The 25,528-nt window shown below is 42.6% G+C and overlaps 1 protein-coding gene across 1 annotated transcript in view; it reads left to right on the top strand.

Moving 5' to 3' along the window:
* The first annotated feature begins 1,986 nt into the window (after window positions 1-1,986).
* RAD54L2 (RAD54 like 2) overlaps window positions 1,987-25,528 on the top strand; it is a 48,670-nt gene continuing 25,128 nt past the window's right edge. Inside the window, exon 1 of the mRNA XM_065885274.1 lies at window positions 1,987-2,128. Coding sequence (XP_065741346.1) covers window positions 1,987-2,128 — 142 coding nt within the window. The remainder of the gene's footprint in view (window positions 2,129-25,528) is intronic.

The raw sequence follows: 25,528 nt of genomic DNA, 5'->3' as shown, positions 1-25,528 counted from the left end.
CATGTGGGATCTTCCCGGACCAGGGCTCGAACCCGTGTCCCCTGCATTGGCAGGTGGTCTTAACCACTGCGACACCAGGGAAATCCAGCATTAGTTATATTAATATTTATTTGTGGATCACTTTTCTTCCCTGTACCTTAATGCCGTTTGTAAATGTTTTTGGAAGTGTGTTATTAATGCAAAAATTTGAATTTTATTTCAGCAGCCATGGCTCACAGGCCCAGCCGCTCCGCAGCATGTGGGATCTTCCCAGACCGGGGCACGAACCCGTGTCCCCTGCATTGGCAGGCGGACTCTCAACCACTGCACCACCAGGGAAGCCCTAACTGAGCAGTCTTAAACTTAAATTCCAGTTTTCCAAAATTCTAAAGGATCCAGTTTGCTTTGTTTTGTTTCTGTTTCTGTTCAGAAGAACATAGAAATTCTGTTTCAAATTGTGTCTGGACCATAATAAGAGATTCCAGTTCTGGAATAGTATTTGTGTTGAATAATTAGAGACTTGTGTTTCCTTCTTTTTTTTAATTTTGGGAGATGAGAGGAATTTTAGGATGACCTGATTCTGGATGTGGTTGTCTACAACAGTTTGTTTTATAAAAGATTATTTACCTTGTGCCCTTCTCCCCCACATTTTATTATTAAAAAAAAAAAACAAGTATACCAAAAAATTGAAAGAATTGTTGAATCTTCATGTTAATATTTTGCAGTATTTGCTTTATCACAAAACAGTCCGTCTAACTTTCTTTGTCTTGTTTTTTCTTTCCACTCAAGAAGAAATGACCTTGCTAATATAGTAAAGTGGAGAGAGAAACAGACAGACATGCATAGTGCCTGACACATAGTAAATGTAATAGAGCTGGTTGGCAAGAGAGAGAGCGAATGTGAATGAATGAATAGGACATGCTTCTAGGTTTAGGATACAAAGAAGCAATTCCCAGCTAAATCCCTGCCATTAGGGCCTTACTGTTGGGTCAGGAGGTGAGAAACCAAAGAAGGCAAACACTTTGCCAGGTAGCTCATATGAAGCCTTTGGTGAAGGTCAGCATGGTTAGCATGGCTACTGGAGTTCTGGAGTTCAGAAGAGGGAATATGATCCCAGAAGACTGGGGCAGTTGACAAAGGCTTCTTGGAAGAAATGGAGGTGGAACTGGGCCAAGAGGTAGGGCAGAGCCTGAGAACAGAGATGTGGGCACAGGGGCATTCTGAGCCATGGGGAGCCTGAGGCTACCTATGTATTTGGGAGGAGTGACAGTGTGATAAATAGCCAGTTGCCTGTAAGCGCTTTATTCAGGTGATTGGAGAGTGGACCATCTTCGTTGTAGTGCTCCAAGGCAGGGCCCACTTCTTATTCCCTGAGCACTCCCAGTTACTCCTGCTCCAGGGCTCCGCCTTTGCTGCTCACTCTGCCTGGACTCAGTCCCTCCAGATGTCTGTGTGGCTCCCTCTTCCTTCTGGCCTCTGCTCAGTGAGAACTTCCCTGTTCCCCCTCTATAAAATAACAACTCCTTCTGGCACACACTAGCCACCTAGCACCCTCTAACATTCTTCTTTCTACTGTGTCCCCAAAGCCTAGTACAGTGCCTGTGATTATATATACATGTATATGTATATATAGAGATATAAAGAGTTGGTGCTCAGGGAACAGTTGATGCATGAAGGAACGAACAAATGGGAATTCTGAGGTGTATAGGACATTTGGGCAAGAAATATCTTAAAGGGACCAAAGAAGCAGCTAAGAGAAGCTTGAGCTGGGCAGAGTCACCAAAATATGTCTTAGGGCCAGTGCCCTTCTGGGGAAGGTTGAGATTTGGGTATGGTTAGCCGACCTGCTTAGAAAAGCTCCCATGGAATTCATCCTTGACATTTTCTCTTTGAAAAATTCATGCTCCTAAGTGAAGCCTTTGGTGATTCTGATGCCTCTTGTGCTCCTCCTAGGATCCCTGCAGTGGACCATGAGACGGTAATGTCCACTGAGGACCTCTGGGAGCCATGTCAGACGAATCCGCCTCAGGGAGCGATCCAGACCTGGACCCAGACGTGGAGCTGGAGGATGCGGAAGAGGAGGAGGAGGAGGAGGAGGAGGTGGCAGTGGAGGAGCATGGCAGGGGTGACGAGGAAGACCTGCTGGATGGTGAGTGACTCTAGTGAGTGACAGAGGTTGCCTTATCTTTATTCTAATAGAATTTTTGCTGAGACAACTTGGTGTTGGCAGTTGGATTTCTTAGGTCATCATCCATCATGAGAAGGCAAAGACTGGAACATAGCAACAATGAACTCATATGCTCTTCCCCAGGAAATAATTTGTTGTTCCTCTATATAAGCCTCACTTTAGTGCTGGAAGGACCTTTAGCATTCACCTTGTCTTTGATGATGTGCAGACTTAGGTCTAAAGATTTGAGACTGGAGCATGCTTGTTCAAGTCATGGAGGGAGTCAGTGGCAGAGTTCCTGTGGTGAGACAAAGAGGTGGTCTGGTGGTCACGGACCCATCAGGTGGCCACAGATAGGTGTGAGGATAACCGTGAGTGGTCTGTGAGTTTCCTAAGTTACATTCACAATTCTGCTTCTGTGAAGATGAGCAAGTTATCTGAGGAGAGATTATTAGATGGGTTCACAACTCCAGAAAGCTTATTGCATCTCCTGCAGGGCTGCTCTGCCTCCTAGCCACTTCAAGTGACTATAAATTGCTCCTACTGGGAGAGAACTGCCCCTCTGTAGCTGGTGGACCCCTTCTGGGCTCCTATTTCATTTGCTTGGCTCACCCTTCCTTTGTCCCCAACTTGCTGAAGTGGCATTAGACTTTTCCTTTTCATCATTAGTCTAATGTTAGGTCATCTGGCCAGCCACACAGCTTCTCAATTAATTCTAACCTTTCATGGCATAGGATTTGGTTGTTTGTAAGCTTCCTGTTGACCTAGGAATAAAGTTTTTGTCTTTTTATAACACACCAATATTCAGTTTTATACCTGAACATTGCACTAGATCGTCGTTGCTTGGATCTTCAGGAGCCTAGGAAGATGCATTCCTGCCATTCTCCAGATTCCAGGAGAAGGAGCATCTGTCCTCTTCGTTTGCTGATGTTACTGTCTTCAGTTCTCATTCATCCTAACAGCTGCCATATGGTTCAGGGATCAATTTTCTGCCATTTAAACTGTCTAGAGGTCTCTGCCCCATTTCCAGTTTACCTCTGGCAGGAAATTACCATTTCACTCCCCCACCCCCCACAACAGCATCTTCTGCTATCCACTGCCAGCTTGTTCAGCTGGAGTCTCCCCACAGCTAGTTCTGCAGTTCCCGTCTATAAAGTAGAATGAGTAGAAATAACAGAAGATAGTGATGTGAGGGTATATCATCAGACTGTCTTGCTTGCCTCTCATGGTTCTTTTTTTTAAAAATAAATTTATTTATTTTATTTATTTTTGTCTGCGTTGGGTCTTTGTTGCTGCGTACGGGCTTCCTCTAGTTGTGGCGAGCGGGGGCTACTCTGCGTTGCGGTGCGCGGGCTTCTCATTGCAGTGGCTTTCTTGTTGCGGAGCACAGACTCTAGGCGTGCGGGCTTCAGTAGTTGTGGCATGCAGGCTCTAGAGCACATGCTTAGTAGTTGTGGTGCACCGACTTAGTTGCTCCATGGCATGTGGGAATCTTCCCGGACCAGGGATTGAGCCTGTGTTCCCTGTATTCGCGGGTGGATTCTTAACCACTACGCCACCAGGGAAGTCTGCTACCCTTATTCTTACGGAGTTTGCAAGGAAAAGCCAGATGTCCCACTTCTTTTCCTCTGGTATTTTTTTACTTCATTACCTGTGCTGATTTCTCTGCTGTTTTCCCGGTTCTCCAGTAGGGGACTGTCCCTAGGAAATCACTGTTCTGCTTTCTGCCCTTGATTAGTTTGTCTTCTAGAATTTTTGTATAAATGGAGCCATATAGTATATTCATTCTCTTTCTGGGAGTCTGACTTCTTTCACTCGGCATAATTATTTTAAGATTCATCCATGTGTGGGAATTCCCTGGTGGCGCAGTGGTTAAGAATCCACCTGCCAAAGCAGGGGACACAGGTTCGAGCCCTGGTCCAGGAAGATCCCACATGCCATGGAGCAACTAAGCCTGTGTGCCACAACTACTGAGCCTGTGCTCTAGAGCCCGTACACCACAACTACTGAAGCCTGCGCGCCTAGAGTCTGTGCTCCGCAACAAGAGAAGCCACCACAATGAGAAGCATGCGCACTGCAATGAAGAGTAGCCCCTGCTCGCCACAACTAGAGAAAGCCTGCGAGCAGCAATGAAGACCCAATGAAGCCCAAAATAAATAAATCTATAAAAAAAAAAGATTCATCCACATGTATATATCAATTGTTCATTCGTCTTCATTGCTGAGTAGTATTCTATTGTATAGGTATACCCCAATTTGTTTATCCATTCCCTGGGTTTCTTTCTTTTGGGGGGGGGAGTTCCTTTTTTTCTTTTGTTTTGTTAATACAAATAAAGCCACTATGAACATTCACGTATAAGCCTTTGTATTGACATGTGCTTTTATTTTGCTTGGATAACAGATTCTGTCATCTCTATTGGCTATCCAAGTCATGGGGGACAATGGAATCAGAACTAAGAATAGAACCTGTTTATGTTTTGCTAGAGACCTCCCTTTAGATGAACCATTAACATCCAGCAAATCAGATTATTCATCTATCTGTGAATGCAAGTGACTATTCTCCAGCCCATAGACCACCGTTTATTTACAAGACTATCAGAGTAGACTTGGTCACATTCATTATCTGAAATCAAGGTCTTGTTAGAAAGGTACCTAACAGAGTCTGTTAGGAGTCAAATTTGCATAAAAAGCTATGTAGCCCAGTATTAGTGCCTAAAAGAATGGCAGGTCTCAAAAAGAGCATGGGGCACCAGGAGAACAATACAGTATGTGAGAGTGGCAAGGGAAGGAATGCATTCAGTAATTCAGTAATATTTATCGAGCTTCTGCTCTTCGGCTAGGCATGGTCATGGGCATTGGGAATACAGCAAGGGATAAAAATGCCTCTCCTCATGGGATTTTCATTTTAGTAGGTTGAGACAGATGATAAATAAGTACATAAACAGTATGTCAGAAGGTGTTAAGTGCTATGAAGAAAGGGGAACTGGGTAAGGTATGAATGTGGGATGATGCTTTTTTATGTCGACTGGTCAAGAAGGACTTTACTTGATTAGGTGACTTTTGAGTTGAGCCATGGAGGAAATAAGGGAGCTATCCTGGTGGTTGTCTAGAGAAAGAGCATTCCAGGCAGATAGGATAACACGAGCAAAGATCCAAAGGCAGGAGCTTTCTTGGTGTGTGGAGAAAACAGCAAGGAGCCAGGGTAGCTGAAGCAGAGTGTACCAGGCTGAGGGTGGTAGATAGAAGAGAGGCCGTGGGGTCAGACTGTGTGGGGTCTTATTTTGTGAGGTGGGAGCCATTAGAGGGTTTAAACGGAGGAAAGATCACACTGGCTGATATGTAAGGAACAGGCTGTGAAGGAGCTGAGGGCAAAAGCAGGCAGGTCAATTAGGAGGATACTGCAAAATTCCAGGCATGAGGGATGGTGGCTTGGTGGAGGTGGTAGAAGTAGTTGGATTCTGGATATGTTTTGAAGATGGAGCCAATAGAATTTGTTAATGAAAGAGATATAGATTGTGCCAGAGTAAGAGGGAAGGTAAGGATGGATTCCAAGTTTTTATTGAACAACTTGAAGATGCCATTTTCTAAGCTTAGGAAGATGAGGGGAGAGGTACAGATTGGGGACGGAGAGGAGTTTGGTTTTGAAGACATGTTAAGTTTGACATGTCTTACGCCTCCAAGTTGAGATGTCCAGTTGACTATTAAATTGAAGTTCACGGGAGAACTCTACATTGGAGGTTAAAAAGTGGGATATATCTGTATATGAATGGTACTTAAATCACAGGACAGGATAAGATTATTCCAGGAATAAGAGAAATTAAAGAGAAGTGGTCTGAACAACTAAGCACTTGGCCCCAGAGGCGGGGAAGGAATGAGGATGATCTAGGAAAGAAGATTGAGAAGAAATGGTCACTGAGGTAATAGGAGACCCAAGAGAAAAGTGTTATGGAAGCCAGGTGGGAAAAAAAAATCATTTCAAGGAGGAAGTAATCAACTGTGTTAGTTAAAGGCAACCAATAATCCTGGTAGCATGAGGACTAAGAATTGACCGTTGGATTTAGCAGTGTGGGGGTCCTTGGTGGCCTTGATCAATTTCAGTGCAATGATAGGGACTCAAAGAAGAACAGGTGGAAAACAGGTTTTATCTTTTTAACTTTTTGCCAGTGGGACTGATCAGGTAGGGAGGGAGAAATTGACGGTGCAGGAGAGATTGGGGGCAGTCCACACTGGCTAAAGCCAAGCTGTAACTGTGGTCTGGGAAAGCCTTTGCCTAAGCACTTTAGTGTATGATAGAGAGGGGAACACCCCACAAGACAAGGCAACCATCTTCATCTAAATTTTGTGATCTTGGGCAAGTCCTTGATGAGCCTTTAAGTTCTTTTCCACAAAATGAAAAGTCTGCAACCTGAATTCTGGATCTGTTGTTCTCTTGTTCTGGATGAAGACAGGGAAGAATGGGCATGTTTTCAGGAACAAAAAGGAATCACCAAAACAAAAGGGCTATGAATCAGCCGGGGTGGGGGAAGCAGTTAGACCTGTGACCGAATGCACTAAGACAGGCAAGACAGTGTCAATAGCATTCTATTGCATTTCAGCATTTTGTTCTCAACATAGAGGACAAGCAGCATTCCTTAAATTACAGATTCAAGCCAGATCTTTTTTTTGGCTGTGCCACACAGCATGCGGGATCTTAGTTCCCAGACCAGGGATCAAACCCATGCCCCCTGCAGTGGAAGTGTGGAGTCCCAACCACTGGACTGCAGGAACTCCCTCAAGCCAAATCTTTTTCTTTTTATTCTGTATTTCTCTCTTCCTTCTCCTCTTCCCCAGAAACTTGTGTCCATTTTTCCTGAGACAACTTGAATATCTGTTGTTGGACTGATTTTTCGGAATAGTGTATGTCAGAGTTTAGGGTGACCTCCATGTTAGAAATGAAGTAGTGCTGATTTTGATAATTGTTCCTGTCCTCCTTTTCTGTGTGCTAGGGTTAGGGAAACAAAGGGGCAGAGAGTTTGGGTGTGCTGGGGGCAGAAGATTGTTTTATAAACCTGCATCAGAAGAGCATGTCAGACATTGACCCAGTTGTTCAGAGTGACTTTTTTTTTTAATACATGTGACATTTTATTTTATTTATTTATCTTTTTTGGCTGCATCGGGTCTTAGTTGCGGCACGTGGGATCTTTGTTGCAGCATGCGGGATCTTTCGTTGTGGTACGCGGGCTCTTAATTGCAGTGTGCAGGCCTCTCTCTAGTTGTGGCATGTGCACTCCAGAGCACGTGGGCTCTGTAGTTTGCAGGATGCAGGCTCTTTAGTTGAGGCATGCGGGCTCAGTAGTTGCAGTGCACGGGCTTAGTTGCCCCGTGGCATGTGGGATCTTAGTTCCCCAACCAGGGGTGGAACCTGCGTCCCCTGCATTGGAACGCGGATTTTTAATCACTGGAACACCAGGGAAGTCCCCAGAGTGAATTGTAGGGCCTTTAACATTCCTTCCCAACAATCCAGGGAGTGGGAGTATCTGATTGTGGTTTTAATTCGTATTTCCCTAATTACTTAAGGTGAGCTCTTTTCCACATGTTTATGATCATTTTCACTTTTGTGAAGTGCCTGAACTCATGTTTTTGACCATTTTTCTTTCTTCCACAAATTTCTTATTGATTTATAGGAATTCTGTATATCTGAATGTGAGTCTTTTTAATACACACACACACAGCTTTCCCATTTATATTGCTTGATTTTTCACTCTCTTAGTTGTGTATTTTTTGCAGTTTTATAATCTTTTTTAGATTGTATTTTTGATGATCTGTAGATGTTTTAATTTTAATTAAGTCAAATTTATCATTTTTTTCCCTTTATGTTTAGTGCTTTTTGGGCTTTAAGAAATATTTGTCTACCTCAAGGTCATGAAGATATTCTCCTGTTATCTTCTAGAAGCTTTAATGTTTTACCTTCACATTTAGGTCTAGGATCCATCTGGAATTGATTTTTTTTTTTTTTTGCGGTACAGGGGCCTCTCACTGCTGTGGCCTCTCGCGCTGCGGAGCACAGGCTCCGGATGCGCAGGCTCAGCGGCCGTGGCTCACGGGCCCAGCCGCTTCATGGCATGTGGAATCCTCCCGGACCAGGGCACAAACCCGTGTCCCCTGCATCGGCAGGCGGACTCTCAACAACTGCACCACTAGGGAAGCCCTGGAATTGATTTTTGTGTGGTGTGAGGTAGGGGTCAAGCTTCATCACCCCCCCACCTCCACCAATATGATTATCTAATTGATCCAGTATTCTGCATTACCTTTTTGTTTTACCCTTTGTTGTAAACGAAGGCACAGTACATATGTGGTTCTGTTTCTGAACTCTATTTTCTTCCCTCGTAACTTTCAGCAAAATGGGAGTAGAGGAGAGATTGTGCAGGGTGGTGGCTAAGAGCATGGACTCCGGAGCCAGATCAACCACCTGAGTTCAGATCCTGTCTTTACTGCTTATAGCTTTGTGAAACAAGTTTTTTCATCTGTAAAATGGAAATATATGTAGTATCATCTACTTAATAGGGCTGTTTCGAGGACTGAATGGGTAATATTTGTAACATGAATAAATCTAGCTGAAGGATAACAAGCATTGCTGGTGAGCTGGGCTCCAGTGCTTTTGGGAGCAGAGCTAGTGACTAGAGCAGTTTTGGATGGACTTGGGCGTGACTGGGCATGGGGTAGGGTCCATATCTAGCAGGGCTCATAACAGACCTGTGCTGGGACTACAGCTATTCCCCAATTGCTGTGCCTGCCCTGACTTCGGAGTTACTCAGCAACCCTCCTGAAGAGAAGGTTTTTCAGTATTGTTTTAATCATCTTCTGAAGTCTTCAAATAATCTTTGGTCCAATATAGAATACAGAAGCATAATGTGCCAGGTTTGAATGAAGTTCCCTAAACAGCATACCAAGAGAGACAGCAGCAGCTATTAATTTTCTCTCTGCAGCTATATTGATAGGCACTACAGCTTAGCAGTTGGGCACATACTAAAATAAAAAGGAAGAAACCTAGAGAGGGCTTTCTGGACGCTAACCTTTAAGCAGAGACCCAAAAGAGTATAGGTTAGAATTTTCATTAGAATCTAAAACATAACTGTTAGATGAAGAAATGGGGAAAGACGGACACAGCCTCAGCCAAGGCCTAGAGACCTTGAGAGCACTGTGCTTTTGAGACTAGAGAGCAGGGAGTGGAGGGTGTGTCGGTGCAGGTGGTTGGAGGGAGGTACTTGCTGGTCAGAAGGAAGGCTGGATACTAGCAATCAGAAAAAGCCTTAAGCATTTTAGATTTTATCCTAAGGGTAGAAGGAACATTTTAAGGTATTTTAGAAGATCCTGGGTGGGTGGAGACTGTGACATGATCAGATTCAGAAAGCTCTCTTTCTGCAGCAAGCAGCATGGATTGGAGGGGGAGTCATCAGAAGGCGGCAGGGTGACCCTTTGGAGGCTTGTGCCAGAATCCAGACCAGGTAGTACAGTGGTATGGAGAGAAGTAGAGTGGGATATTTAGGTAATTTCATCAGGCACAGAATTTGTGATTGAACATGAGGAGATGAGAGGTTTTCTCCTTGATGGTGATCATATATGGTAGAGGTCTATAAAGTTTCCCTGTGAGGTGTAAGGTCCTGGTAGAGCCACTGCTGAATGCTCTTCCAGCTTAGAAATGTTGTACTTACGTTCCAGCCACTCTTTTAACCCAGAAGCAAAGACGCAGCGTGCTCTCAGATAGATGCATATTTTCTTTGCATTTTCTGTGGCCCTAAGGAAAAGATTTGTTTTATATCTAATGTGGTCAGTCAGAAAGGGCTTTACCTGTCTTTCTCTGACCAGAATTTACTCTCCAGCCTTTTGCATTCATAGAGTTAACATTTAAGGTTTCAATTAATGAGACAATTCAGGAGGTCAGTGACATGCAATCGTTTATTATTTTGCCAAGGCACGACTTTAAATGATGCTCTCTGGGGTATGGGAACTGATAATTGAGCCCTGCCCTCCACGGCATCTGCTCCTCAACCTACCTTGTTTTCTGCTCTCAAATCAGAAATTCTTATCCTCAGTAAGAGTCTGAAGGGATCAGACAATCAGTTATATGTGAATGCATTTTGTGGAGGAAATGTTGTGCTGGAGGTATTTTTCTTCTCTCTTGCCTCCTGTGCTTTCCCAGAATATCTGATGCTCTGCTTGTGAAACCCTAGTCTTTGTGTACAGCCCTTTCTCAACTACTGAATCCTTCTGGGAATTGTGTGTGTGTGTGTGTGTGTGTGTGTGTGTGTGTGTGTGTGTGTGTGTGTGTTTTGTGGTCGTAGCCTCAGTGCTTCAAAGCGTTCATCAGAAAAAATAAACTGAGTTGTGTTGATTCCCCCCCCCATACAGGTTACTAGCATGCTTTTGTTTGTTCATAGGACCAGTGTTACTGTCTTCTACTCTCTTAGGTTAACAGATACAACAGTAACAAATTTTGGAAGATTATCACCTTAGTGTGTGTACCCAAGTCCTCTCTTAAATAAAAGCAGCAGAATTTGAGCTGTTGGTGTTACTCTTTCCCCATTCCCTCTTAAAAGGGACAGCATTTGTGCCCTCCTAGATTCCTCTTGCTTGTTGTGGACACCCTTACATGGGGCCCTAGTGAAGTTTGCATGTTTTGCAAAGATTTGTATGTTATTCTGTGCTTCCATCACCATTTAAAATGCATTTTCAGGTGGGAGAGTATGGGGCTTTACTTGCCTGAGCTCCAGAGGGAAGGGCTACAATCCCCCGAAGCTGCAAGCAGGCTTGTTCTCTTCATGCCTCTCTTAAAATCTTCCCTTTGCGGGTGCAGAGGTCCTGTTAATTCTAGCCTACTTGAGAGAGGCTGCCAGTTGGAGCCCTCAAGAAGAGCAGGAAGCCCAGCATAGATTGACATGGCCCTTGAACTAGCGCCAACCCCGACACCTCTCAAGCAGTTGCAGCATCCGGTACCACTTTACTCCCTGTAGTGCTGAATGGCAGGTGGTGAAAGCACTAGCTCTTTAGTGATTCTGAAGTTTCTAGGAATAATTTGCTTGAGTTTTTAATCTATTTTTATTTCTCCCATATTTGGATCACTCATACTTTGGGAAACAAGCAAAAAATATTTCATTGCTTCTGTCTTACCATTCATATCCCTAGCCTATTTCTTTTTTTTAATAGAGATGTAGTTGATTTGCAGTATTATATTAGTTTCAGGTATACAACACAGTGACTCAAAAATTTTATAGATTATACTCCATTTATAGTTATTATAAAATATTGGCTATATTTCCTGTACTGTACAATATATTCTTGTAGCTTATTTATTTTATTTAAGAGGCTTGTACCTCTTAATCCCCTACCCCTATCTTGCCCCTCCCCTCTTGTCTCTCCCTCCTAGTAACCGCTAGTTAGTTCTCTATATCTGTTTTTGTTTCTTTTTTGTTATATTCAGTAGTTTCTTTTATTTTTTAGATTCCACATATAAGTGATAATATATAGTGTTAGTCTTTCACTAAGCATTATACCTTCCAGGTGCATCCATGTTGTTGCAAATAGCAAAATTTCATTCTTTTTTATGCCTAGCCCAGTTTTTTTAAAAGATCTGTTTATTTATTTATTTTTAAATTTTTATTTATTTATTTTTATTTTTTGCTGTGTTGGGTCTTTGTTGCTGCACGCAGGCTTTCTCTAGTTGCAGCGAGCAAGGGCTACTCTTTGTTGTGGTGCGTGGGCTTCTCATTGTGGTGGCTTCTCTTGTTGCAGAGCACGGGCTCTAGGTGTGCAGGCTTTAGTAGTTGTGGCTCACGGGCTCGAGCACAGGCTTAGCAATTGTGGTGCATGGGCTTAGTTGCTCCGCAGCATATGGGATCTTCCCAGACCAGGGATCGAACCTGTGTCCCCTGCATTGGCAGGCAGATTCTTAACCACTGTGCCACCAGGGAAATCCCCTAGCCCATTTCTTTTAAAAAAAAAAACACACATTACTAGGGAGTTGAGAGACCCTTGGAGAACTCTTAAGGAAACAGTGACCAGCCTGTTGTCTCTTTAGTCCCTTGGCAGAGTGTAGAAGGAAGGGCTCTCCCCACCAGGAAGCTGGCTGCAGGTTGCCAGGTGCCACAGTCACCAGGTGCCTTGGATGGTGTGTTGTTTCTCAGTGAACTGCAGTCATTTCCGGATAGGAGTTGGCTCTTTCTCCACCTTCTGTTCCTTGGGCAGCAGCAAGGTTTCTCTTCCTTAATGCGTGATGATGGCTAGGTGTGGGGTTGCTTGTGGAATTCTGGGGGATAGAAGGAATGGGGGAAATCAAGCTGAGTAGGTGATTCAGTATTCATGTTTGGCATAAAACCATAGGATGTTAAGGATGATAGTGGATGTTTTCTTATGACTGATGGAATAATAAAGTTGAGTGATTAGAGAAAGCTGGGAAACACTTCAAGAACCAGCTCAAATTTCTCAAGTAACGATGTCAGTTTTGGCTATTTGTGGTGATGATGTTTTTCATATTTAAGTGTTCATATTTGTAAGTGTTCATATTCTGGATATACTAATCCTTTACTATTTATATTGTTAACAGCATCTAGTCTGTAGCTTATTTCTTAACGTTGCTCACAGTGCTCTTTATTGTAAAAAAAATCTGTAATTTCATTTTAGTCAGTTTAAGCAATCTTTCACATTGTTTGATAGTCTTTTATTTCATGAGTGAAAAAGTGAGAGGACATAGGAAAGGCATATTTTAAAGATTGGGGTGTGGTTTTCATCAGCATCTTTGGGTTTAATTTGGATTTTTAAAATTTTGATTTTGTGAAATTATTCTAGACATTACCTTGTCTGTAAGATTTTAGTGAAGCCAAGTATTCACTTTACATTTTCTCTCATTTCTTTATATCTTATTCAGAAATTAAACTAGAATCTTTCAACATTTCAGCCTTAGTCTGTCTTTTTTCCTTTGCTCAGAAGTTCCTACTTTGTGGCTGATTTGCTGAGAACTTGGTAATTCTTGCCTGTGGTTGCAGAGATGGCCAGAAATCTTCATCATCATGCTGAGCAGAGTCAAAATTAAATCTGTCTGCAGCAGAGGGCTAGAATTTCAGATGGGCTGAAAAGAGGTGTAGTTGTGTTTACAAATGACTGTTTCTTTAGTATTTTGGCCTTGATTGTGCTATAAGCCATGGTTCTCTACAGGGATTGATTTTGCCCCCAAGGAGACCTTTGGCAATGTATAGAGACAGTTTTGGTTGTCACAACTGGGAAGATGCTACTAGAATCTAGTAGATGGCGGGGGTGGGGGTGGGGGGCTGGGATGCTGCTGAACACCCTACAATGTACAGGAGAGCCTCCGACAACAAAAGATTACCCAATCCCAAATGTCCGCAGGGCCAAGATTGAGAACCCCTGTGCAGTCTTGGTATCTTTTACAAATGATTTGCAGTTGTTCCCCAGCCCTGTGAGAGCTAAGTGGAAAGCCTGGCCCTTTCTTTTCTTCATGTCTTAGGTTGTTTAATAAGTTAGAGTGATATCGCTCCCCTTGCTCTCATCTCACTTTAAAAGATGTGTTTAATTTAGAAATCTCTAGTGACTTTTAGCATTAATGCTGTGAAGAGTTATTTCTTCCCAAGGAGAAACTATGATGAGAATTTTTTTCCCTCTCAAACTGGCTTCTATGACTATTTTGAAGGTGAGTCACATTTTGGTTTGTGTGAGTTTTTAACTTTTTAAGGCTTATTGGCAAATATATTGGCTTGTCATGACATATATTGAGTCAGGGAAAGCTCGGTCCACAGAGAACATCAATATGCACTCATAAATGATGATATATTGAAGATATTGAACATAAACATACTGAATAGGAGCTGGTATACTTCAGTGGATTTTTTATTCATATGTGTTTTTCTCTAGTGGCAGTTTTTTTTAATAGAAACAAGCTCATTTTGAAAAATTCAACGTATATTTATTGAGCATCTATTAGACAGCTGGCATTTTTGTTAGGCTTGAGGGATATAGTGGAGAATGAGATGGAAAGAATCCCTGCCTTCAAGGAGCTACAGTCTAAAAGGAGAGGTTCTTGATAAGAACCCTGTAAATAATAAAGAAAGGGAATAAGCCCCAGGGGTTGGGAGGAAGGGCCTATTTTAGCCAGTGTGTTGGTTGTGGCAGTGGTGGTAAGGCTCTCTGAGGATGTAGCATCTATGCTTCAAAGAACCAACTTATGGTTTTGCTTTTGCTCTTTAAAGTATGTTTTCCTCTGCTTTTTATTGTTTTCTTCCTACTGCTTTCTTTGGGTTTAGTTTCCTGTTCTTTTTCTAATTTTTTGAAAAGAGAATTTATTTACATCATTGATTTTCACTCTCTGTTTTTTTTTTTTTTTTTTGTGGTACGCGGGCCTCTCCTGTTGGGGAGCACACGCTCCGGAAGCGCAGGCTCAGCGGCCATGGCTCACGGGCCCAGCCGCTCCGCGGCATGTGGGATCTTCCCGGACTGGAGCATGAACCCGTGTCCCCTGCATCGGCAGGCGGACTCTCAACCACTGCGCCACCAGGGAAGCCCCACTGTCTGTTTTTTTTTGCTTTTGTTTTTTTGCTGCCCTTTGCCTCATGCGGGATCTTAGTTCTCCGAACAGGGATTGAACCTGTGCCCCCTATATTGGGAGCATGGAGTCTTAACCTCTGGACCACTCTCTGTTACTTTTTGACATTAATTTAAGGCTATGAATTTCTTTTTAAGAATAACTTAGCAGTATCACACGATTTTTAAAAATCAACTTTATTATATAATTTACATAAAGTAAAGTTCACATTTTTTTACCAGTGCAGGTCGATGACTGTTGACAAATGTATGTACCCATGTTATGATCACCCTAATCAAGATACAGAAAATATCCATTTTCCCAGAAAGTTCTCTCATGCCTCTTTGTAGTCAATTTTCCAGGCAACCACTGAACTGATTTCTGTCATTATAGGTTAGCTTTGCCTGTTCTAGCATTTTATATAAATGGAATTATACAACACATATTCTTTTGTCTTTGGCCTCTTGCTCAGCATAATGTCTGTGAGATTCATATGTATTGTTGCATATGATCATAGTTTGTTCTTTTTTATTGCTGAGTAGTATTCCAATTGCATGAATATATTACCCCTTGTTTATACATTTATCTGTTGGTGGACATTTAATCTTATGAATGAACCTACCTGCTCTGAACATTCCTGTAAAGTTGATTTTTTAAAAAAATTAGAGATATGTTTTTCATTTATTTTATTTTTATTTATTTTATTTTTTTGGCTGCATCAGGTCTTCGTTGCCGAGCACAGGCTTCTCTCTCGTTGTGGCATGCAGGCTTCTCTCTAGTTGTGATGTGCGGGCTCCAGGGCACATGAGCTCTGTAGTTGTGGCGCACAGGGTCCAGAGCGCTCTCTCGTTGAGGCACGCAAGCTCAGTAGTTGTGGCATGTGGGCTTAGTTGCCCCGCGGCATGTGGGATCTTAGTTCCCCAACCAGAGATCGAATCCGTGTCCCCTGCATTGGAAGGTGGATTCTTTACCGCTGGACCACCAGGGAAGTCCCTGTTTTCATTTCTTTTAGATAAAATATCAATAAGTGAATTACTGGGTCATATGGTAGGTGTATGTTTAACTTTATAAGAAACTGCCAAAATGTTTTCCAACATGGCTGTACCTCTTCACACTCCTGTCAGTAGTACGTGAGAGTTCCAGGTGCCCCTCACCACAATGAGACCAGCTACCATCCATCACCATACAAAATTGTTACAGCATTTTTTTTTTTTTTCGGTACGTGGGCCTCTCATTGTTGTGGCCTCTCCCGTTGCGGAGCACAGGCTCCGGACGCGCAGGCTCAGCAGCCATGGCTCGTGGGCCCAGCCGCTCTGCGGCATGTGGAATCTTCCCGGACCGGGGCACGAACCCGTGTCCCCTGCATCGGCAGGCAGACTCTCAACCACTGCGCCACCAGGGAAGCCCTGTTACAGCATTATTGACTGTATTCCCTATGTGTACATTACATCCCCATGACTTATTTATTTTATAGCTGGAAGTTTGTACCGCTTAATCCCCTTCGCCTATTTCCTCTGTCTCCCCTCTGACAACCACCAGTTTGTTCTCTGTATCTATGAGTCTATTTCTGTTTCATTTTGTTTTTTCCGTTTTTTAGATTCCACATACAAGTGAAATATGGTATTTGTTTTTCTCTGACTTATTTCACTTATACCCGCCAGGTCGATCCATGTTGCAACAAATGGCAAGATTTCATTCTTTTTCATGGTTGCGCAGCATTCTCCGCCTCTGGAATCTTGTCCCTTCAACTCCTGGTTGTCTCAGCATCTCTTCAATGCCTTCAAAAGAGTTTTGTTGTTTGTTTGTTTGTTTAAATTTGCTAACATATTCCTAGCTGTTCTTGGTGCCACCTTTGGTTTGCCTCAAGCTATTCCGTCTTAGCTGGAAGCAGAAGCACCAAGCCAACATTAAAAAAAAAAAGTGTGTGTGTTTTTTTGAGATATAATTCACCACTTTAAAGTATACAATTCAGTGGTTTTTAGTATATTCACAAGGTTGTGCAACCATCTCCACTTTCTAATATCAGAACATCCTCACCACCCCAAAAAGAAACCCTGTTACCTGTAAGCAGACACTCCTATTATCCTCTCCCTCAGCCCTTGGCAACCACTGTCCTACTTTCTGTCTGTATAGATGTACCTGTTCTGTGCATTTCTGTAAATGGAATCATACAATATGCGGCCTTTTGTGTCTAACTTTAACTTAGCATAATAACTAAGTCAGCTCTGCGTGTGTGGTAAAATACATGTAACATAAAATTTAGCATTTTAGCTATTTTTAAGTGTACAATACTCTGGCATTAAGTACATTCACATTGTTGTTGCAACCATCACCACTATCTATCACCAAAATGTTTTCATCATCCCATTCTGAAACTCTGTACCCATTAAACAATTGCTCCCCATTCCCTTCTCCCCCCAGCCCTTGAGAACCACAATTCTACATTCTGTCTCTATGATTTTAACTACTGTAAGTACCTCATATAAGTGGAGTCATATAGTATTTGTCTTTTTGTAACTGGCTTATTTCACTTAACATAATGTCCTGATTTATCCATGTGGTAGCATGTGTCAGAATTTCCTTCCTTTTGTAAGGAATAATATTCCATTGTATGTATATATCACATTTTGCTTGTCCTTTCCTCTGTCTGTGGGTACTTGGGCTGCTGTGAAGGTGAATGTATAAATATTTCTTTGAGACCCTACTTTCAGTTCTTTTGAGTGTATATCTAGAAGTGGAATGGCTAGATCATACGGTAATTCTATGTTTAATTTTTTGAGGAATTGCCATACTGTTTTCCACAGCAGCTGTACCATTTTACATTCCCACCAACAGTGCATAAGGGTTCTAATTTCTCCACATCCTTGCTAACACTTGTTTTTTTAATAGTAGCTATCCAAATGGGTGTGAGATGGTATGTTATTGTAGTTTTGATTTACATTTCACTAATGATTAGTGATGCCGAACATCTTGTCATGTGCTTTTTGGCCATTCGTATATCTTCTTTGGGGAAATGACTGTTCATATCCTTTGCCCATTTTTTAATCAGCTTTTTCTTTTGTTATTGAGTTTTAAGAGGTCTCTTTGTGTTCTGGGTATTAATCCCTTAATAAATATATAATTTGCAAATTCTATGTGTTGCCATTTCACTCTGTTCATAGTGTCTTTTTTTTAAATTTATTTAATTTTGGCTGCGTTGGGTCTTCATGCTGCACAGGCTTTCTCTAGTTGCGGCGAGTGGGGGCTACTCTTCGTTGCGTTGCGCAGGCTTCTCATTGTGGTGGCTTCTTTTGTTGCAGAGCATGGGCTCTAGGTGCACGGGCTTCAGTAGATGTGGCTTGCAGGCTCTAGAGTGCAGGCTCGGTAGTTGTGGCACATGGGCTTAATTGCTCCATGGCATGTGGAATCTTCCTGGACCAGGGCTCGAACCTGGCAGGCAGATTCTTAACTACTGCACCACCAGGGAAGCCCTGTTCATAGTGTCTTTTGATGTGCAAAATTTTAAAGTTTTCATGAAGTCCAGTTTGTTTGTTTGTTTCTCTTTTATTGCCTATGCCTTTGGTGTCATATCTAAGAAATCATTGCCAAATCCAATGTCATGAAGTTTTCCCCCTATGTTTTTCTTCTAAGAGTTTCGTAGTTTTAGGCTTTACAGTTAGGTCTTTGATCCATTTTTAGTTAATTTTTGTATATGGTAAGGGTCCAGTTTCATTTTTCTGCATGTGGATATCCAGCTTCCTGGTACCATTTGGCAAAGTAACTGCCCTTTTCCTATAGAATGGTATTGGCAGTTTTGTTGAAAATCATTTTGGCCATATATGTGAGAGTTTATTTCTGGGCTCTATTCTATTGCATTGGTCTATATATCTCTATTTATGCCAGTATCACACTGTTTTGATTACTGTAGCTTTGTTGCAAGTTTTGAAATCAGGAATTGTGAGTCCTCTACCTTTGTTCGTTTTCAGGATTGTTTCTGCCTGTTTTTGTAAATAAAGTTTTACTGGAACAGAGCTGCACTCATTCACTCATTTGTTTATGTATGGTTGCTTTTGAGCTACAACAGCAAAGTTGAGTAGTTGCAACAGAGACCTTATGGCCCACAAAATCTAAAGTATTTACTCTCTGACTCTTTATAGAAAAAGCTTGCCAATCCCTGAACATTAATACTCTTTGCTCATTTCCCCAGCTGTAGTGGATTATACCACAGATATGTAAATCAAAAGGAAAAATAATTCATACAAGGGTGCTTATGCCAGTATAGATGTGAATGAAAAATAAAGTACAGCCCAAATGCCCATCTGCAGGGGAATGACAAAATATTCTGTGGTATGCTGTTAGCTTGCATTAAAATGACATGTGGACTATATCAAAGAAATATTTATATATAAAACAAGTGATTAAAAGTAGAACACAAGGGCTTCCCTGGTGGCGCAGTGGTTGAGAGTCCGCCTGCCAATGCAGGGAACACGGGTTCGTGCCCCGGTCCGGGAAGATCCCACATGCCGTGGAGCGGCTAGGCCCGTGAGCCATGGCCGCTGAGCCTGTGCTTCCGGAGCGTGTGCTCCACAACGGGAGAGGCCACAACAGGGAGAGGCCCGTGTACTACAAAACTAAAAAAAAAAAGTAGAACACAAAATGATGTGTATTTGTTGATTACCAGCATAAAATAAATGTATATTAACAAATGTGGAAAAGTTGAGACCTAAATAGTTTAGAGGTTAGTGCCTGTTACATTTTATTTTCCATTAAAACTTCTAAAGTTAAAAAAACTGTAAATTTTTTATTCTGGAAAATCTCAAACATAATAAAAATATAGACATAGTTTTGTTGTTTTGTTTTGTTTTTTTGTGGTATGCAGGCCTCTTACTGTTGTGGCCTGTCCCGTTGCGGAGCACAGGCTCCGGACGCGCAGGCTCAGCGGCCATGGCTCACGGGCCTAGCCGTTCCGCGGCATGTGGAATCCTCCTGGACCGGGGCACAAACCCATGTCCCCTGCATCGGCAGGCAGACTCTCAACCACTGCGCCACCAGGGAAGCCCAGGTTGAGTGTTTTGACACACATACATCATAGGTTGTCGTGCACATATTCTACCACATCACGTCAGGAGGTACATGGTAAGACTTGGAATCCACTGATCTTTGTTTATATAGATGAGATTGAGAAGGAAGAAGAAATGGAATAGCTGGAGAAAGGGCCCTGGAAGTGTTTGTACCTTATACCCCTAATGAATGAAATGTAAGTTTTTTTTTTTTCAAAGCTACTCATTTGAGTATCATATTTGTTGTGATGGTGTTCATAACTTGTTCCTGAGAAGCTTATGTAAGTGTTCATTGGTGTTTATATAACTGGTGATCACTGCTCACAGCTGGCTTGCATGAGGGAGAAAGTTCAGAGGTGTATGCCACCAGGTCTGATTCCATGATCCTGAACTTGGGTGGTAGTAGTCACTGACTTTTAAACCATGCAGACACTAATTTTCCTTTGTCAAAGCACATGTCTCTACCTCCTTGTTGAATCTTTAATCTTTTTTCCTCAGTGACTTTTGGTGGATTATACTCTAGAATTTTGGGGTGGGCTATCTTTTGAAAGTTAAATTAATTATTTCGGTTAGGTTGTAAATTCACATGGTTCAATATTCAGAAGGTACAAAAGAGCACAGTGAAAAGTTATATTTTGACTTAGGGAAATAGCAGTTGTATTATTAAGAATAGTTTAAGAGGTAGTGTATATTATAATGTTATGTAGAAACCAGAAACTTCACAGTAAGCATTATGAAGCAGTAATGAAGCACTTGTAAAACACTGACTTACATGACAACAAATTTTAAATATTAGCACATCCGTAAACTAAAGCCCCTTTAACAAGCAAATAGTAGTTGTTGAACACAGAAGCTAAGGACTCAAAGAACGCTAGGTGGTAAGGAGCTGATTTAGACCTGTATATAAAGGAAAGGGGAAACCTGTGTCTGAACTCAGTGTGCATGAGAATTGTATATACTGTTTAATCATTTAAAAATTACTACTGTGCTTGGCTACATTCAACCCATGCCAGACAGAAATTCGCAGCCAAGCCTCACAAGTTGGAATGTCTGATAGTGAATTTGTGACATTCAAAGACTATCAGGTTTTGTTCTTCCTCCTCCCAGGAACAGCCCACTCTGCAAGGTAGAAACCAGAAGAAATAAATACAATAGTTGGCAACAAGTTCCCACTGCCCAACAGATCAAGTTCAAACCCTTGAGACCGACATTCAAGGCCTGCCGTCTATACTCTGACTCTGGTCTGCCTACTCTGTAGCCTTGCCTCCAGGTGTTCCTCTAAGTGGTTACTCAATAAATTTGCTTGTGAAATAGAAACAAAACAAAAGGCCTTAAGGCCAGGAGACCATCAAAGGTCATTATCTAACCAGGTCAAGGGACCCAGCAAAACACCAAGTTGAAGTGTGCCAACACAGCCCTGAGCCTGCTGTCTAGCCATCTATTCCTTTGGGAGGAAAAATTTGATGGCCTCCCAATTAAGAGGGAAGAATTCAGGGCTGTGAGTTAGGAGGAAGGTGACAATAGTACTATATGACAATGCTATGGAAGTATTAGCTCTTTGGAGGAGTGGGAGGCCTGAAGGAATGATAGTCTTTCAGGAAGACCAAGAGTTGCTGAGCTTTCCTCCTATAGGGCTTCAGATGGAAATGAGAGAGGACTGTTTAAGGAGGGTAGTGAATTTGGGAAGACAACTAGCCAGACTTGCAGTTCTACTTTGGAGCTTCTGTTTTACTTCTCATGTTTGACTGGACACAGGAGCGATGGCACCTTGTCTCCTCAGCAGGTGGAACATGTCCATGAGCCAAGGCCACTTAACCACCCTGGACTCTGCTGTCTTTAGGAGGCCTTTTTATAAAATGCCTGCTGTGGACCTAGTGGTAATGGAGAGGGGATTGTGATGTTTTAACCTCTTGCTCCTGTTAATGATATTGCAGTGTCCCGTCATGAACATTCTTTGGTGCCTCCCTTGACCATTTCCCCTTTGCTGTTCAAAAAGCAAAGGTTATCTACCTGAAATCTTTAGTGGTCTCTCCGTGTAAGAGTCAAGGAAGATGCTTCCAGTGCTGCTTCAGGGGAGTGAATCAACCTGGGCATTCACATGTGAGTGTGTGTGTGTGCATGCACACAGGTCCATACCCACCATCTCCCTCCACCCAGTTTTTACAATGGCCACATTAGCTTCCCCTCCCTACCCAAACACCAGGCAATGGGATATAGAATGCTAGGAATAAAAGGCCTTGGAATTAGTCTTCCCTGGAACAGGGATTTACTTCTGTGCCAGCATCCAAGAAACTTGGCCTATACCTCTGGTCTGTACCTAAGTTTTCCTTGGACAAGGGGCTCCTGGGAAGAGACAGGGAAGTGGTTGTTGGATTGGAAGGCCACTCGTGCTGCTATTTTGCTTAGTTCATTTCAGCCAATATTGAACTGCATGTACTTTCCTAACCATTCCACCTTGTTTAGAGTATTCCTTTTGCTTATGCTCCTCTATCTGTCTAGAATGTTCTTTTTTTCCTTCCTTTTCTAGCTGGTGCCTAGCCTTTCTGTTAGATTAAACCCAAGTCTCACCTTTCCCGAGGAAGCGCCCCCATAACCAGTGATAGGCAAGACTAGATTGTGTCCTTTCCCCAAGTGTTATTGCTATTAGGCATTCCACTGTATACGTATACACGTTTCCCCACGTGGACCATTCCATTGTGCCTTGGCACAGGGCCTGATACATAGCAGATGCTCAAATGTATGTTAGGCTAAACTAAAAGCAGGGGATGGGAGAGGGAACAGTGTCTGGTTTGCATCAGTCTCAAGTGGAAAGGTTTAGAATGTGGAGGGGTGTGTGCGTGTAAGAAACACTCATTTTGTAACAACAAAATGCTGTTTTCATATGTCATTTCTGCTTCTCCCTTTGCTTTCTTATTTCTGATCTTTGGTTAGGATATATAACTGAAGTTTGAGTTCTCCATACAAATAAATACTGCTACCTGGCATGGCTGACCAAGCTCCAGAGCTTTGTGCGCTGCCAGACTGTTGAATGTGGTTGTGGGAGTATGGAGTTTGGCAGACCAGGGTTTAAAGAATAATATTTTCCATGAGAGAGTTATTTACATCCTCATTTACACATGTAGGAACTATGGCTCAGAGAAGTTGAACCCATGAACATAGAGCTAGTAAGTGACAAAGCCAGGATTTAACACCAGGATTGCCTGACTACAAAGCTTATTCTCATAACTATCTGCTCCTGTTTTCCTGCTTATTTCCTGTATACCCATGGGCAAGTCTTTTTAACTTTTTAGGGCTTCAGTTTATCATATTTATTTATTTTTAAAATTTATTTATTTATTTTTGGCTGCTTTGGGTCTTCGTTTCTGCACACAGGCTTTCTTTAGTTGCGGCGAGCAGGGCTACTCTTCGTTGTGGTACGTGGGCTTCTCATTGTGGTGGCTTCTCTTGTTGCGGAGCACGACCTCTAGGCGCACGGGCTTCAGTAGTTGTGGCACGCGGGCTTCAGTAGTTGTGGTGCTTGGGCTTAGTTGTTCCACGGCATGTGGGATCTTCCCGGACCAGGGCTCGAACCCGTGTCACCTGTATTGGCAGGCAGATTCTTAACCACTGAGCCACCAGGGAAGTCCCAGTTTATCATATTTAGAATGAAGGGAGCAAAACTTACCTTGTAGAGTTATTGTAGGAAAGAAAGAAGAAAAGAAACCAAACCCATTCTTTGTACCTGGAATAGTGGTAGTCATAGTAAAAGCAGCAGCTGTTTTATACAATGTTTACTGTGTGCCAGGCATTGTCTTAGCGCTTTATCTAGGCTATCTCATATAATCATCACCACAACCCTCTGAGACTGAGGAATAACACTACAGTTGTTATTCCCTTTTTATAATTGAGGAACAGAAAGGTTATAATAAGTAGAGTTGGTGTTCACACCCCAGCAGTCTGGCTTCAGTGTCTATACTGAACCCCTATGCTCTGTTATCTCTTGGGAAACATTAGTTTCCAACTCCATGTTGTTCTAGAATCTGACATTAATATGAAAGAGACCATAGGGAACCCAGAATGGTAATAGGGCCAGGAGGGGCTACACCAAGCCATGGAAGGTGAGCAGTAACAGAATGTCTGGGACACTCATGATTCCGTGACTCAGCCACTGACTGGTGAGACGGCCCTTTGGTACTTTTTGGTGGTTGAGTGCATAGGATGATGACCCATGGTAAGTCTTTTTTTCAGCTTGGGGACATCAGCTTACTGGTTCACTCATTGAGGTCTGTGGCAGCCCTGGCCTCCCTTTACCGAAGTCTACAGGGTTGCATGTTTCTTCTTGAGTCCATACTGACATGTGTTTTTTGTTTTGTTTTGTTTTGTTTTTGCGGTACGCGGGCCTCTCGCTGTTGTGGCCTCTCCCGTTGCAGAGCACAGGCTCTGGACGCGCAGGCTTAGTGGCCATGGCTCACGGGCCCAGCCGCTCTGCAGCATGTGGGATCCTCCTGGACCGGGGCACGAACCCGTGTCCCCTGCATCGGCAGGCGGACTCTCAACCACTGCGCCACCAGGGAAGCCCTGACATGTTTTTTTAAATGTTGAATATATAAATGAGGGAGAAGGGACAAATCTCCCTTACAGAAAAATTGCAGATAATAAATGTAGATGGAAAGAGGGAAATAGAAAACCACCATTACAACACCACAGTAATAATTGCTCTAGGTAAGATCCACTGATGAATGTTATAATTAGTGGATGAAACTTTTAAGGGTATTTGTGTTCTGAAAGCCTCAAATAACACCCCCCCAAGCTTTTTTGTATGTGGTTTTAATATATGTCCAGAAATTCTTTGATGCCCCTCCCTCCAGGAAATGGAGCTTAATTCTCTTCCCCCTGAATGTGGGCCAGGCTTAGTGATTGGCCTCTTAAGAATAAAATATGGAAAGGGAAACATAGTAATTTTACAGTGGAGAAATCTGGCAGACACCACTTCAAGGTTAATGTCACCAGTAATAAGTCATGTTGATATCATGTACCCTGATAAGATGTGATGAGAAGAGCACTTCACCTCTGTGGTATTCTTTCCTAAAAGTCATAACCCCAATCTAATCATCAGACAAACCCAAACTGGGGGACAGTCTACAAAACACCTGACCAGTACTCTTCAAAAAAGTATCAAGGTTGGGAGTTCCCTGGTGGTCCAGTGGTTTGGACTTGGCGCTGTCACTGCCGGAGCCTGGGTTCAAACTTAGGGAACTAAGATTGCACAAGTCCCTTGGTAGGGACAAAAAAAAAAAAAAAAAAAATCAACGTCGTGAAAGACAAGAATAGGCTGAGAAACTGCTGCAGTTTAGGGAAGACTAAAAAGACGTGAAAGCTAAACACAATATAGTATCCTAGATAGGATCCTTTAACAGAAAAAGACTAGTGGAAAACTGGTAAATCCAAAATAACAAACAAAAATAATACCAACAAAAAACAAAACTTCCTGAGTCCTTCCTGCCTGAGAGCCAAATGGCATGGACTAGAGCACCTCAGTTTCAGCATTTCTGTTCTTATTCTGAATTCCTCTTACCTTTGGGAAAGACCTTTTGGTTGTGTAGTGCTTGTATCTGGGAGGCTGTGGCAGACTTGGGGACAGGTCTATGTGATTGTCAAAGCCTGCCCATCCAGTGAACAGAATGCAGCTCAGCAAATGAGGAGTGGAATGTGCACATAGACCCCAGTTCTTGCTGGTGGTTGACACCACAAATGACATTCTCTCTGTCAGGGATTTCTTCTCCTTTTTCCCCTGTCC

This window comes from Phocoena phocoena, chromosome 10 (genome assembly GCF_963924675.1).
Source record: "Phocoena phocoena chromosome 10, mPhoPho1.1, whole genome shotgun sequence".
Lineage (NCBI taxonomy): Eukaryota > Metazoa > Chordata > Mammalia > Artiodactyla > Phocoenidae > Phocoena > Phocoena phocoena.
Note: the sequence above shows the minus strand (reverse complement) of the source record. Positions and strands in the feature narration are given on the sequence as shown.